Below are 16,060 nucleotides of genomic sequence, written 5' to 3'. Positions count from 1 at the left end.
TGCAGGAAGACTGGGGTGTGCTGGGCTGAGGGAGGCCAGGCTTGAGGCCCTGAGAGTTTCTTGTGCTGGGTTCAAACTCTCAATAAACCCTCCTGTTTTATGCTGGCTGAGAGTCGCTCCGGGCGAGAGAACAGGGCTGCATTATTCCCTCTGGGAGTGGAGGCCCCGGGGGTCCAGAGTAAGTGGACTCCCTAAGGGAAGGGCTGTCACCCTGAAGGGGGTTCCCCCCAGGTACTGCATGGAACCAAGAGTGGGTACAACCTGTAAGTCTGTGACACCCTCCCCCATTCTGCCCCCCCAGCACCTCCAGCCTGTCCCATCCTCACTGCCCCACCACTAGCCATGGTGGGGAAGGGGTGAATGTGGGGTGGGGGTCATTAAGGGACAGGGGAGCTGTGAGCAGGAGACTGAGGACTCGGAGACAGAAAAGATAATGGGGGATCCTGGGGCGGAGGGGGCTGGAGCTGAGGGAGGATGAGGGGGACAGTAAGAGGGGAGGCTGCTGGGGGTAGAAGTGGCAGCCCAGGGGGCACTCAGGGCTCATGGCTACCCCCTCCCTCTGACCCCCCAACAATCCTGCCCCCCGGCTCTGACCTTCTGGGGGGAGGCTGTCTGCCCTCAAACTCCTGTCCCCCATCCCGGCCTCTCTGCCTTCAACCCCCCTCCTGACACCCCCAACCTACTTCCCTCAAACTTCTGGCTCCCTCCTTCCAGCTCCCCACCAATGCCTGCCATGGGGGAGCCCAGATGCGCCAGCAGCTAAATCACTCTGCGCCTTGTTGTGTTTGTGGAGACATGTAAGCAGAGTCAGGATGAGCTCTACCCTGACATCTGGTGGTGAATTATGGCGAGTGTGGAAAAGAACTCCAGGGGCTGATCTTGTTTGCATAGGCACACCCACCCGCCTGGATGAAACAACAGCAACTCAAAGTGGTTACTTTGGCTGGTGTGGGATCCCCAGCTTCTCTGTTATCGGGGCAGGAAGAATAAAGTTTTGTTACCCTGATTCTGTGAATCAAGGCCAGTGGAACTGTTGTATGACAGAAGGACTGAGTGAGTCATTCACCATTACCTAAGTAGCACTTGCTTGACAGGGGGCATGGGTTACAAAACCCAGTGAATTGAGAGAGGGTGGGGATAGGTATTTATACCTGATGGTATGGGTCCTCTCTGAGGGGTTGAAACACCAATAGCACTATTTGCTCTCTTCATTATTGAATGTCAGAGCTAACTTTGATTACATTAGGAGTCTAGTTACAGGCTGCTGAGCTGAATTCATTTTGGGCCAATGGTGCACTAGCACTGGGGCTCCCCTGAAATTACTAAGAGCTGAAATCACAAAAGAGCTAAAGTTATTAAGAGCTGAGATCACTGAGACTGTGCTAGTGGGGGAGCCTGAAGCTGGTGGAGCAGCTAGTAGAGTGGAGCCCCACGGGACGGTTGGAGCTGAGCGACTCACAGGTCGGTGGGCGGAGCAGCTGGAGAAGCAGTGAGCAGAGCGGAGCCTTGTGGGAGCGGCCCAAGGAATGGCTGAAGTGGAGCAGAGCTGAGCGGCTCACAGGTCGGTGAGCAGAGCGGAGCAGCTGCCAGAGCCGTTCGTGGACGGCGGGAGCGGCTCACGGGACAGCTGGTGGAGTGGAGTGGCTCGTGGAGAAGGCTGCGGCGGAACCCCACGGAGAGGCAGCCGGTCGGCCTCGGATCACGTAAGGTGCCCCTTAACACCCTGTGCCCCCCCCCTTGAACTCTGGGGCTGCACTGCCCAGGGACAGAGACTTTGGGGGGGTTGTTGGACTTTTGGGACTTTGGTGATTCTTGGGTTGCTGGTTTCAAGAACCAAAGGGAAAGGACACAGCCCAATTTGCTGGGGTGAGTTTTTTGCTCATGAAGCCTGTTTGTGGTGTTTTTCCAATTTAATGCTGATGTTGTTTACCTCATGTTATTAAACATTTTCTGTTACACTCAGACTCCGTGCTTGCGAGAGGGGAAGTATTGCCTCTTAGAGGCACCCAGGGGGTGGTATGTAATTGTCCCAGATCACTGGGTGGGGGCTCGAGCCGGTTTTGCACTGTGTTATTGAAACGGAACCCCTAGATACAGAACCCGGCCCTTGTTGCTGCCAACTTAGATGGGCAGAAGGGTTACAGACAAAATAAAGGGCCCAAGATGCGAACACGCTCCAGTCCCTGCCCCACACTGAACAGCGTTAAACATGGGCCGGGAGTGGGGTCCAGAGCCTGCAGTCTGCTCAGCCCCACGGCAAAGCCCACATTGACCCCTGGGACCGGCTGTTACAGACAGGAACAGGAACCAGGGGAGCTGTGGCAGGCGCCGTATGAAATGAGGGGTTTGTTCCAGCCCCAGCCCTGTTCGCTGGAGCGAGTCTCTAGCCGAAAAATCCCCCGGATTTGGGGGTCTCCCCACTGGCCCCAGAGTCGCTAGCGACTGTGCTGGGGGGGGGGGGGGGCAGAGGAGCCAGCGGAACTGAGCTGGAATCGCCACAGCTGCTGTTAAAGTCCGACTGTGACGGGTTTGGTCACAGAGATCCCTTGGGACACTCCCCTGACGTGCTGAAAGTGCCTCTGAGCCCATTTTCCCTGCCAGCTTGGGACTCCAGAACCCTGTCTTGTTGAGCCAGACACGCTATGTCTGTTGCAACACAGACCCAGGGTCTGGGCCACGCCCCCCAAACCTGCAGGCTTTAACTGAAAACCACTCAGCACGTTTCCTATCTCTCAATGGGATCCAAACCCCAAATAAACCCGTTTTACTCTGTGTAAAGCTTATACAGGGTAAACTCATAAATTGTTCTCCCTCTATAACACTGATAAAGAGATATGCACAGTTGTTTGCCCCCCCAGGTATTAATCACTTACTCTGCTTCAATTAATAACCAAAATTGATTTTATTAAGTATAAAAAGTAGGATTTAAGTGGGTTCAAGTAATAATAAAACAAAACACACAAGTCTAAACCTAATACATTTAAGAAACTGAATACAGGTAACTCTCACCCTCAGAGATGGTCCAATAAGCTTCTTTCACAGACTAGACTCCTTCCTAATCTGGGCCCAATCGTTTCCCTGGTACTGTCCTTGTTAGTTCCAGCTCAGGTGGTAACTAGAGGATTCCTCATGACTGGTCGCCTTTGTTCGGTTCCACCCCTTTTATATCTTTGGCACAAGGCGGAAATCCTTTGTCTCTCTGGGTTCCCACCCCTCCCTCTAAATGGAAAAGCACTAGGTTTAAGATGGATTCCAGTATCATGTGACATGGTCACATGTCCCTGGAAGACCTCATTCTTCATTAACCACAGGCTGGCCCCCAGGTCCACAAGAAAGCTTGCAGGTAAATAAACCATCTACAGCCAATTGTCCTAGTCAATGGGTGCCATCAAGATTCTAAGCCACCATTAATGGTCCACATTTTACATAATTACAAGAGAACCTCAGAGTTAACTTCATATTTCTAGTTTTATATACAAGAATGATACATTCATACAAATAGATACATGCAAACAAATGGGATGAACACACTCAGTAGATCATAAGCTTTGTAATGATACCTTACAAAAGACCTTTTGCATCAAACATATTCCACTTACATTATATTTACACTCATAACCATATTTCCATAAACATATGAAGTGCAACGTCACACACGGCATTGGGGGTTCAATCCTGGGGAGCTGTTCTGAGGTCGGGAGCTTTTGGGGGGCAGGATTCTCCAAAGCAGGTATGTTTGAGGGCAGGGGCAGTTTGTGCCGGGGCCTCAGCACCCAACGGGGAAGAAGCTCATCTTCTCCGCATGGCCGGATCCAGGCTCCTGGGGGTGCAGAGAGATGGCGGGTTAGAGATGGCGTGTCTCCCTGGGCCCAGCCCCTGGGGGGAGCAAGGGGCAGAGAAGGGGCGGGGTCACCTCACCTAGGGGGTCCCCCTTGGGCGGCTGTAATAGGCCTCTGCCAGGATCAGCCCCAGGACGAGCAGGACTGCAGCACTCAGCCCCAGGCGGGCGACGTTGATGTTGGTGAAATCTAGGGGGAAAGGGAAGAGTCACTTGGCCACTTGGATAGGGAAATCAGCAGCTGGCATTGCCCTGGGAGCGGAGTCCCCAACCCCACCCCATCCGGCAGGTCCAGCTTAGCCCCCTCTGGAGGTCTCCCAGGTGCCATGGCTCTGGGGCCTCCCCAGGCCAGACCCCTAAGGGGAGGCCACGTCCTGCTGCCTCAGCTGCTCTGGTGAAGGAGGCTCCCAGGTGGATGAACTGCCCCCAAGACACCCGACACCCCAGGACTGGGCCAGGGGATCATGACAATCAGAGCCTCAGGGTCTTAGCCCCCCAGAACAGGGAACCACCCCAGCTCCCTGTCCCCATAGGACCCCTCTGTCCACCCCCACAGGTACCTCTGCTCGGGCCTGTCTGCTGTACAGTGAGCCCAGCCCGGGGGTATCTCAGCTGCTGCCAAACACAGCCAGGCAGTGCGCACTGGGGGAGGCTGGTACGTTACCTGCTGCCCCCCAGACTCAGGTGATGCCCAGGCCTAGGGAGCAGACAGAGGGAGCAGAACATCTATTGGGGGGAAGGTCAGGGGGACCCCTGAGACCCCAATGGGGGGAGGGGAAGCAAGAACCAAGGGAATTCTGGGAAATGCTCATTCATATTGCCAGGGGGATGTCATGTGGCCCAAGAAGGGGGGGGTTATTGCCCCAGGACTCTGGCACCCAGCTGGGCCCAATTTCACAGCCCAGCCGTCAGATCCTGTCCCTCCCCGGGATACTCCAGCAAATTCCAGGCCATGACCTGCATAGCAGGAGGCATTGGGGGATCTGGGGCTGCCCCTTCCCCTGATGTCTGGGCCCCACCCACCCCTGGGCACCATGACCTGTTTCCACAGCAATTGCGCCCCCCAGACCCCAACTCCTCTATAGGTCCTAAGAACGGGAGCAACCCAGTGAGCATCCCCCTGGGAAAAGCCCTCTCCTCTGCCGCTCCCTCTGGGGGCAGGGAACCCCCTCTGTCTGCCCCAAACCTCCAGTGGCTGCTGCTCCCCCTGGATGGGGAACCCCGCAGTGACTCTGTCCCTGCTCCAGAGCTGGGTGTCCCCTCTGCTGGGCCCAGGGCTCAGGGCAGAGCCTGGCTCTGAACATCCCCTCAGTGCAGAGACCCCGCAAGGATCTGGCTGGGTGTGGAGATGGGAACAAGGACGCTGATCCGGGCTCCTCACCTGCTACCACCAGCTGCACGGGGTCACTGGGCTGCGAGGAGACGAAGGGCTCTGATCGGGGCCGGTAGCTGCAGCTGTAGTTCCCTCCGTGCTGCCGGCCCACGGTGGGGATGCGGAACTCGGCCCCATCCCCAGCAGGGTCCATGTGTTGCTGCGGGTTCTGGTCTCCAGCCTTGTGCAGGAAGAACGTCACGTTCTGGTGCTGCCCCTGACACTGGATGGTAACGTCTGCCCCTGGGGCGGTGATCCCAGTGGGGCTCAGAGAGATGGAGGGTCTGGGTAAGTTCGGATCTGCGCACAGGAGACAGGCTGTGAGAGCCAGACCCGGGCACCCACCCAGCCCCGGCCTCCCCGACCGGCCCCAGCCACGGCAGATCCAGGGGCCTAGAGCCAGAGATTCTCTCCCAGAACCCAGAGTTCCCCCCACCCAGAATCCCGGCCCTGCGAGCTGGGCTCCTAGCCCCACAGATAGCGAGCCGCAGCTCCCTGTTCTTGGGATCCTCATATGCCCGTGTGTGGCCCCAGCCTCATTCATTGCGTCAGGCCTGCCCTGGACATAGGGTGACTCACAGGCGGGTCTTTGGCACCTGGCAGTGCAGGGCTCCACACTGGAAGTCAGACCCCCGGGAGGCAAGAAGGGGTCATTATTCCCATTCTACACAGTGGGAAACTGAGGCACAGACAGATTCACTTTCCTCAGTGAGCTCCCAGGGGCCAGGACTGTCTCTTCACTCTGTGTTTATGCAGCGCCTGGCACAGCAGGACCCTGATCATGGCGCGGGCCCTACATGCTCCCCCAACACAAGGGATCCAGCGCTATTGAGGCCAGCGTTTGCAGAGGTCTCCACTAACTATGGGGGTCTTGGTTTGTGGGCACTTTGCCTGAGATCCCCAAGATTGAGGCCCCAACAATGAAGGACACGTTTGAAAACCACAACATGCTCCCATCACACAGAGTCTGTGGCTGCGCCAGGAGCTGGACTAGATCTCCTGGGTCCCAGCCAAGTGCCATGTTGTGACGGAATGGGGGGTTTTCTTGTTTTCGGTGAGGTTTCAATGGTTTGCATGCAGAGGGGGTGGGACTCAGTTTCCCTGAGTGTTACTGGGTTAACGAGGGGAGGGGAGAGGGAGTTTGTTGTTACAGAGGACCGGAGAGGGAACTTGGGACCCCAGCCAATGGCCTGGAGAATGGAGACCCCAGCGACTGGTGACTTGACGATCCGGAGACCCAGCTCAGGAGTTGCAGCCGGTTCTGGCCAGTGGGCGGACAATGGGCTGCAGAGTGAGGACCCAGTGACCTAACCAGCCGGTTCCAGCCAGAGGACAGAAGCGAGGAGAGGAGGCCCCGGGTTACAACCCTGTTTACCTGGGGAGAAGACAATGGACAGAGGCCAGGCTTGGGGCCAGGGACCTCAGATGCCCAGCTGGGAAGCAGGGGGCTCTGGGCTGGAGAGGGGGACCAGGCAGAGCCCACCTGGATGCAGAGAGACTGGGGTGTGCTGGGCTGAGGGAGGCCAGGCCTGAGGCCCTGAGAGTTTCCTGTGCTGTGTTCAACTCTCAATAACCCTCTTGTTTTACTCTCCCTGAGGGGGCCCACGGCAAGAGACAGACGTGCGAAGGCTCTGAGAGGTGCGGCTCCAGGAGGTGGAGGGGCCTGACCCCGAGAGAGAGTGGACCCCCGAGAAGGGCTGTTGCACTGAAAGGGGCACCCCTGCACAGACCGCACGGGGTCACGAGTGGGCATGATCTGTGAGTCCATGACACATGTCCACCAAGCCAAAGCTTCTCCTGCAGCCCCTGCCTCATTCAGCCCGGGCTGGGTCACTGCCTGGGGTGGGCGCTGGAGAACAGAGGGGATGGGATCATGGGATTAAATAGCAACTCACAGTTCCTATGCACAAGGGGCAGCGTTAAAGTCGCCTCCCTGCCCCGAGTCTCCAGGGACTGCTGCTCTCCCCTGGCTGGGGAACCCCCCAGTTACTCCATCCCCACTCTCCGGCCAGGTGTCCCCTCGGCAGGGTCAGGGCTCAGGGCAGAACCTGGCTATGAGCGTCCCATTGGCACCGAGCGCCCGGGAGGGTCTGGCTGGGGGAGGGGTTGGGAACGGGGACGCCAAGCCGGGCACCTCACCTCTCACCACCAGCTCCACGGGGTCGCTGGGGTACGACACATTGAGCCGCTCCGATCGGCTGTGATAGGAGCAGCTGTAGCTACCACCGTCCTCCCGGCGCACGTTGTTGATGGGAAATACAGCCTCATTGTTGTCCGTATCCACAGGTAGGAAATGGCGTCGCTCTTTATTCAGCACGAACCGCATGCCCCAGCGCTGCCCCCGACACCAGACAGTCACATTTCCCCCCAGGGAGACCCCCCCGCTGGGGCTCAGGGTGATGTTGGGTTTGGGGTAGCTGGGCTCTGCAGTGGGAAGCAGACAGGCCGTGAGACGCAGGCCCCGTCACTCAGTCCTGGGGCCCGTCCTCACCACAGGGCCTCAGTGGTGGGTCAGACCCGGCGGCCCTGGGGACGGGCTCCTGGATGCCTTTCCACAGGGGCCAGAGTTTCCTCTGAGCCCTGGGCTAACAGCATGAGACACGGAGCAACCCCAGCCCCTGGGGGCCCAGAGCTCTGCTCCCTAGCGGGTGACAGGCCAGTCCAGTCTCCAGGGTCCATTCACTCCCTGGCTTCTCTGCTGGGAGCCAGGACTCCTGGGTTTTGTCCCTGTCTCTAGGAGAGGAGTGGGATCTAGTGGGGAGAGCAGGGGGGACGGGGGCCAGGACTCCTGGGTTCTGTGCACAGCACCACCACTGACTTGCAGGGGACTGTGCAAGTCTCTACTATACACTCAACCTTAGGGTTACCATACGTCCGTTTTTTCCCCGGACATGTCCGGCTTTTCGGCAATCAAACCCCCGTCTGGGGGGAATTGCCAAGAAGCCGAACATGTCCGGGAAAATGCCGGCTGGGCACTTCCCCTCCCGCTGCGGCTCTGCTCCTCCCCCGACTCTTCGGCTCTGTTTAAGAGCCGAGTGCTACAGGCTTTGGGCAGCCCCCATACCTCCGGACCCTGCGCCGCCAGAGCCCGGGAGGGGAAGTGCCCAGCCGGGGGCGCAGGGTCCGGAGGCATAGGGGCTGCCCGAAGCCCAAGTGCTACCAGCTTCACGGTTTTCCGGGCAGCCTCCAGACCCTGCACCCCCGGCTGGGCGCTTCCCCTCCCGGGCTCCAGCTGTGCTGGGGAAGCGCCGGCTGGGGGAGCAGGGTCTGGGGCCTGCCCGGCAAACCGTGAAGCCGGTAGCGCTCGGGCAGCCCTTTTCACATGGCTGGGAGTGGGAGGGAGGAGGGGCGGAGTTGGGGCGGGGAAGGGGGTGGGAAATGGGCGGGGCCAGGGCCCAGTGGAGGGTCCTCTTTTTTAATTTGTTAAATATGGTAACCCTACTCAACCTTCAGCTCTGCCCATCACCCCGTAACTGATGTGTTGCCTGGTAAAGGCCGCCCCTGCTCTGCATCTCCCCTGGGGGCAGGGATTCCCCCTTCCTTTACCCGAAACCTCCAGTGGCTGCTGATCCCCCTGGATGGGGAACCCCGCAGTGACTCTGTCCCTGCTCCATAGCTGGGTGTCCCCTCTGCTGGGCCCAGGGCTCAGGGCAGAGCCTGGCTCTGAGCGTTCCATTAGTGCAGAGACCCCGCAAAGGATCTGGCTGGGTGTGGGGATGGGAACAAGGACGCTGAGCCGGGCTCCTCACCTGCTACCACCAGCTGCACGGGGTCGCTGGGCTGCGAGGAGACGAAGGGCTCTGATCGGGGCCGGTAGCTGCAGCTGTAGTTCCCTCCGTGCTGCCGGCCCACGGTGGGGATGCGGAACTCGGCCCCATCCCCAGCAGGGTCCATGTGTCGCGGCGGGTTCAGGTCTCCAGCCTTGTGCAGGAAGAACGTCACGTTCTGGCGCTGCCCCTGACACTGGATGGTGACGTCTGCCCCTGGGGCAGTGACCCCAGTGGGGCTCAGAGAGATGGAGGGTCTGGGTAAGCTGGGATCTGTGCACAGGAGACAGGCTGTGAGAGCCAGACCCGGGCACCCACCCAGCCCCGGCCTCCCCGACCGGCCCCAGCCCCGGCAGATCCAGGGGCCTAGAGCCAGAGATTCTCTCCCAGAACCCAGAGTCCCCCCACCCAGAATCCCGGCCCTGCGAGCTGGGCTCCTAGCCCCACAGATAGCAAGCCGCAGCTCCCTGTTCTTGGGATCCTCATATGCCCGTGTGTGGCCCCGGCCTAATTCACTGCTTCAGGCCTGCCCTGGACATAGGGTGACTCACAGGCGGGTCTTTGGCACCTGGCAGTGCAGGGCTCCACACTGGAAGTCAGACCCCCGGGAGGCAAGAAGGGGTCATTATTCCCATTCTACACAGTGGGAAACTGAGGCACAGTTGGATTCACTTTCCTTAGTGAGCTCCCAGGGGCCGGAACTGTCTCTTCACTCTGTGTTTATGCAGCGCCTGGAACAGCAGGGCCCTGATCATGGCGGGGGCCCTACATGCTCCCCAACAAAAGGGATCCAGCGCTATTGAGGCCAGTGTTTGCAGAGGTCTCCGCTAACTGTGGGCGTCTCGGTTTGTGGGCGCTCGACCTGAGATCCCCAAGATTGAGGCCTCCCCACAAGGAAGGACACTTTTGAAAACCACAATGTGTTCCCACCGCACAGAGTCTGTGGCTACACCAGGAGCTGGACCAGATCTCCTGGGTCCCAGCCAAGTGCCATGTTGTGACGGAATGGGGGGTTTTCTTGTTTTCCGTGGGGTTTCAATGGTTCGCATGCGGAGGGGGTGGGACTCAGTTTCCCTGAGTGTTACTGGTGTAACGAGGGGAGGGGAGAGGGAGCTTGTTGTTACAGAGGACCGGAGAGGGAACTTGGGACCCCAGCCAGTGGCCTGGAGGATGGATACCCCAGCGACCGGTGACCTGAGACCCCAACCCAGAGACCCAGCTCAGGAGTTGCAGCCGGTTCTGGCCAGTGGGAGGACAATAGGCTGCAGAGTGAGGACCCAGTGACCTAACCAGCCAGAGGACAGAAGCGAGGAGAGGAGGCCCCGGTTTACAACCCTGTTTACCTGGGGAGAAGACAATGGACAGAGGAAGGGCTTGGGGCCAGGGACCTCAGATGCCCAGCTGGGAAGCAAGGGGGTCAGGGCTGGAGAGGGGGAGCAGGCAGAGCCCACCTGGATGCAGAGAGACTGGGGTGTGCTGGGCTGAGGGAGGCCAAGCCTGAGGCCCTGAGAGTTTCCTGTGCTGTGTTCAACTCTCAATAACCCTCTTGTTTTACCCTCCCTGAGGGGGCCCACGGCAAGAGACAGACGTGCGAAGGCTCTGAGAGGTGCGGCTCCAGGAGGTGGAGGGGCCTGACCCCGAGAGAGAGTGGACCCCCGAGAAGGGCTGTTGCACTGAAAGGGGCACCCCTGCATGGACTGCACGGGGCCACGAGTGGGCATGATCTGTGAGTCCATGACACATGTCCACCAAGCCAAAGCTTCTCCTGCAGCCCCTGCCTCATTCAGCCCGGGCTGGGTCACTGCCTGGGGTGGGCGCTGGAGAACAGAGGGGATGGGATCATGGGATTAAATAGCAACTCACAGTTCCTATGCACAAGGGGCAGCGTTAAAGTCGCCTCCCTGCCCCGAGTCTCCAGGGGCTGCTGCTCCCCCATGGCTGGGGAACCCCCCAGTTACTCCATCCCCACTCCCCGGCCAGGTGTCCCCTCGGCAGGGTCAGGGCTCAGGGCAGAACCTGGCTCTGAGCGTCCCATTGGCACCGAGCGCCCGGGAGGGTCTGGCTGGGGGTGGGGCTGGGAACGGGGACGCCGAGCTGGGCCCCTCACCTCTCACCACCAGCTCCACGGGGTCGCTGGGGTATGACACGTTGAGCGGCTCCGATTGGCTGTGATAGAAGCAGCTGTAGCTCCCACCGTGCTCCCGGCTCACATTGTTGATGTGAAACACAACCTCATTCTCGTCCGAATCCACAGATAGGAAATGGCGTCGCTCTTTATTCAGCACGAACCTCACGCCCCGGTGCTGCTCCCGACACCAGACGCTCACGGCTCCCCCCAGGGAGACTCCCCCTCTGGGGCTCAGGGAGATGCTGGGTTTGGGGTAGCTGGGCTCTGCAGTGGGAAGGAGACAGGCCGTGAGACGCAGGCCCCGTCACTCAGTCCTGGGGCCCGTCCTCACCACAGGGCCTCAGTGGTGGGTCAGACCTGGCAGCCCTGGGGACGGGCTCATGGATGCCTTTCCACAGGGGCCAGAGTTTCCTCTGAGCCCTGGGCTAACAGCATGAGACACGGAGCAACCCCTGGGGGCCCAGAGCTCTGCTCCCTAGTGGGTGACAGGCCAGTCCAGTCTCCAGGGTCCATTCACTCCCTGGCTTCTCTGCTGGGAGCCAGGACTCCTGGGTTTTGTCCCTGTCTCTAGGAGAGGAGTGGGGTCTAGGGGGGAGAGCAGGGGGGACGGGGGCCAGGACTGCTGGGTTCTGTGCACAGCAGCACCACTGACTTGCAGGGGACTGTGCAAGTCTCTACTATACACTCAACCTTAGGGTTACCATACGTCCGTTTTTTCCCCGGACATGTCCGGCTTTTCGGCAATCAAACCCCCGTCTGGGGGGAATTGCCAAGAAGCCGAACATGTCCGGGAAAATGCCGGCTGGGCACTTCCCCTCCCCCTGCGGCTCTGCTCCTCCCCCGACTCTTCGGCTCTGTTTAAGAGCCGAGTGCTACAGGCTTTGGGCAGCCCCCATACCTCCGGACCCTGCACCGCCGGAGCCCGGGAGGGGAAGTGCCCAGCCGGGGGCGCAGGGTCCGGAGGCATAGGGGCTGCCCGAAGCCCAAGTGCTACCAGCTTCACGGTTTTCCGGGCAGCCTCCAGACCCTGCGCCCCCGGCTGGGCGCTTCCCCTCCCGGGCTCCAGCTGTGCTGGGGAAGCGCCGGCTGGGGGAGCAGGGTCTGGGGCCTGCCCGGCAAACCGTGAAGCCGGTATCGCTCGGGCAGCCCTTTTCACGTGGCTGGGAGTGGGAGGGAGGAGGGGCGGAGTTGGGGCGGGGCTAGGGGTGGGAAATGGGCGGGGCCAGGGCCCAGTGTAGGGTCCTCTTTTTTAATTTGTTAAATATGGTAACCCTACTCAACCTTCAGCTCTGCCCATCACCCCGTAACTGATGTGTTGCCTGGTAAAGGCCGCCCTACTCTGCATCTCCCCTGGGGGCAGGGATCCCCCTTCCTTTACCCTAAATCTCCAGTGGCTGCTGGTCCCCCCTGGCTGGGGAACACCACAGTGACTCTGTCCCCTCTCCCCGGCCAGGCGTCCCCTCTGCTGGGCCCAGGGCAGAGCCTGGCTCTGAGCGTCCCATTGGTGCAGAGCCCCCCTGAGGGTCTGGCTGGGTGTGGGGCTGGGAGCCAGGACACTGAGCCGGGCCCTTCACCTGCTACAATGATCTCGATGGGGTCATGCGATTCTGTTCTGTTATGGAGTGAGTCCCCCCCACCCCCCGCTGGCCCCACCTGATGCCAGCCAGGGAGCCTGACCAGTGGGCCCCCTGCCGCTCTGCCCCCTGCCCTGGGGTTGGAAATAGAGTCTGTGACCAGCAGGAGTGTGTGTGGGGGGCTGAGAGTGCAGGGGAGGGAGCTGTTGGGGGTGGATCTGGGGGCAGGGGCGGATCTGGGGGCTTCTCCCCACGGCGGCACTGACCGTGAACGTTTCGGTTCCCCGAGGGGATCCAGAGCCCACAGATGGGCCCTGTTAGCGTTTGTATGAGCTGAAATAAATCCACGTGCTGCCTCCCCGATCCTCACAGCCTGTGGGGGGGCAGGACATTGAACCAGGGACGGTTCCCATCTGCTTCGTCAGACCCCGGGAGCCAGATTCAGCTCCTAGTTACTCTATGAAATGGGGGATGGGAGGGTGGGGGGACACAGAAGAACAGGGCCAGGTCTGAGCTCACAGGGGGAGCTTGGGTTGAGTTTTGGGGAAGGTTCAGGGCTCAGTTCCTCTTTTCTCACCCAACGCATCCCCTCCCCGTCCTTGATGTTACCGTCCTCCCCACAGACTGATACTCACCTCCCCACACTCCGCTGTGCCCGGCCAGCCAGCAGCCTGGAGAGGAGACGGCTCATTAGTGACCAGATTCCAGAGCAACTGGATCCCACACGCCGGTCTCAGACCCCCGCCCTTATGGGCACACGCCCTGGTCTCAGATCCACGCCACCGTGGGCACATGCCTTGGCTGTCTTTGATACTCACCAAGAAGGAGGATGGTGAGAGCAGATGCCATGACGGGGCAGTGGGGACCCCTCAGTGCTGCCACCAACACCCTGGTGCCCAGCTCCACCCAGCCTGAGGCCCGAGTGAGAGGAGAATGAGGAACTGCGCCGGGGGCTGCAGCCCCAGGAAGCCCGTGATGCGCTCAGCCCCTTTCTTCCCATCAGTTGGTTTCTCTGCAATCTCCAGCCCAAATCTACCGCGGTCAGAGCAAAGCCAGATCCCTGCAACACCCAGCAAACCACATCCCCTCCTGCAGCTGCCCAGTCCACCCCCACCCCATCATCACCTCCCAGCCCTACATGGGAGCTGCCCAGTCCGGGGACCAGCTGAGAATGGGGCAATCTCAGGAGGCATCAAGAGATGCCCAGGCTCAGGCTGCCCTGATCTTTTCCAACAGGCCTTTCTAGCCTTAACAATCCTAACAGCCCCGCCCACCTCACCAGGTCACCAGTCGCTGGGGTCTCCATTCTCCAGGCCATTGGCTGGGGTCCCAAGTTCCGTCGCCGGTCCTCTGTACCAACAAATGTCCTCTCCCAGCACACTGGGGTGGGGCAGGATCACTAGCTCCATGGGGCAGCAAGGGAAACTGAGTCACAGAGCAGGAGCACACCCAAAAGAGTGCAGAGATGACTCGTCCCAAAGCGACACACAGGCTGCACCTCACATCAACATGTCCTCCCCCCAACAGGATGTGGCCTGCACCAGGAAGCACCCATCCCTCCCTTCCCCTCCCCTCGCCTGCCCCCTCATATGTGCCATATAGACTGCGGCTGCAGCCTTGGATTCCCTATGGGGAGAGAGAGAGATAGTAACAGAACCCAGGAGTCCTGGCTCCTAGCCCCATCCCCCGCTCCAACCCACTAGACCCCACTGCCCTCCCTGGGCCAGGGAGAGAACCCAGGACAGGGACAGGTAGATCGGGGGTGGGGAGTGGAGCTGGGGTCTCACCCGCTCTGTCTCTGGGCTGATCCTTTCCCTGCAGAGACATGAAGCAGAATCGTCCATGAGTCGACCCAGATCCCATGTACCAGCCCTGCCCCTCAGCCCTACAGGGCAGCCGGGACGGAGGGCCCAGGAAAGAGCATCCCCCTGCCACTGCTCTGTCCAGGGGGAGCCCTGCCCCCTTCAGCTGCTGAGCCTGGCTCCCTGCAGCACGGTTCCCCCTATGGAGCCCCCCACCCCCTGCAGCACAGCACCCCCTCGAGCTGCCCTGAGGCATTGGGGCCAGCCCTGATTGTAGGGAGAGCGCCCCCTACAGAGAACCCTGCCCCACCCCCTGAGTTTCCTGGCCTGTCTCCCATCCAAGCCGTGACTCCTTCCCAGCCCGACTTAGCCCTGCCCTGGCTGGGCGGGGAACTCACTTCCTCGGGTTCTTCTGTAGCAGACGAAGGCCAGGAGGGTGGGGAAGGAGGCCGGCGGCCGCCGCGCTCACCCCAGCGCTGATGGGGCTGCTCAGAACTCATCTGGTTCCGATCCCTCTGGGAAGCAGCACCAGGCCGTGAGTGGCTGGTTTGCTACCTGCTGCCCCAGCCCCTCCCCCTCGAGGAACCAGGGACGCACAGCAGAACATTCCATGGGGCTAGTGGGGTGCAGGAGCAGAGGGGATTCTGGGTAAGAGTGGTCAGGGCGTTCACTCCCAATGGCAGAGGGCTGTACGGGGGTGGGGCCTGGAGGGCGGGGCGGGGGGGAAATGTACCTGAGGTCCCATGCCTCTGAAGCCAGCTGGGCCCAGATCCTGCAGCACACCCTTTCTCCTCCCCCCGCCCCGCCAGACTCAGGTCCTGCCCCTATCCTGCAAATTTCCCAGCAGCTTCAGCTCATTTCTGCATAGGAATCATGTGGGTGGGGGGATGGCAGTGGCGGGAGGTTTTGAGATCATTGGGAGAACCAGGCCCCGCTGAAGGGATCAGCAGCGGAAAACGTAGCAGTCCTGTCACCACAACAGCCATCATTAGTTTCCAGGGGCAACAAGGTGTTACTCTAAATCAGTGGGTTCAAGTGTTAACACCGTGTCTATCTGGGTTGGTAGGTTCCAGGGTTAACATCCTGCTGAACTGCACCCATGCGAAGAGGGAGCCCTGCTTCTGAGCCGTTCCCCTGGGCCCTCTGCAGACACAGGCGGAGACGGGATACATCAGACCGTTATCCCCAGCTCTCCATCCCCAGCACCATTCTCCCAGGGGGATACACACCGAGCTGTGCCCCACACGGGTGGTTTTATGGTGCTAGTGGGCAGCACAGCTCCCCGGTCTGTGGGACCCCCAGGGTGGGGCTGTGTGTTTGGGGAAGCTCTCCCGGGCCCTGCCCCTATCAAGCCAATCTGGCATCTGCCCACTGACACCCCCCAGCATATAAAATGAGCCCAGATGGGCATTCGCTTTGGGGATCTGCCCCTGTCCCACGCAGCGAGCCCTCCGTACCTTCTCCTGGGGGCAGATCCTTGGGCAGCACAAACCTGTTTCTGGGGGGGTTGCTGGAGATTTCCTGCCACCAGCCCCGGTACCTGGCCCTGCGCTGCCTGGGTGGGTGGGAGCCAGCACCA

General features: G+C 60.3%; 1 protein-coding gene across 1 annotated transcript; it reads right to left on the bottom strand.

Moving 5' to 3' along the window:
* Positions 1–2,902: 2,902 nt before the first annotated feature.
* LOC103307388 (T-cell-interacting, activating receptor on myeloid cells protein 1-like) lies at positions 2,903–8,225 on the bottom strand. The gene is made up of 4 exons (XM_065571705.1): positions 7,350–8,225; positions 5,220–5,510; positions 3,919–4,028; positions 2,903–3,820 (listed from the first exon to the last, which is right to left on the bottom strand). The coding sequence occupies exons 1-3, from the start codon at positions 7,534–7,536 to the stop codon at positions 3,919–3,921; spliced, it is 588 nt and encodes a 195-aa protein (XP_065427777.1). The 5' UTR covers positions 7,537–8,225; the 3' UTR covers positions 2,903–3,820.
* Between the last annotated feature and the right edge of the window lie 7,835 nt (positions 8,226–16,060).

The sequence above is a fragment of the Chrysemys picta genome, chromosome 17 (assembly GCF_011386835.1).
Source record: "Chrysemys picta bellii isolate R12L10 chromosome 17, ASM1138683v2, whole genome shotgun sequence".
Lineage (NCBI taxonomy): Eukaryota > Metazoa > Chordata > Testudines > Emydidae > Chrysemys > Chrysemys picta.
The sequence above is the reverse complement of the archived record's forward strand: the minus strand, read 5'-3'. Positions and strand labels throughout refer to the sequence as shown.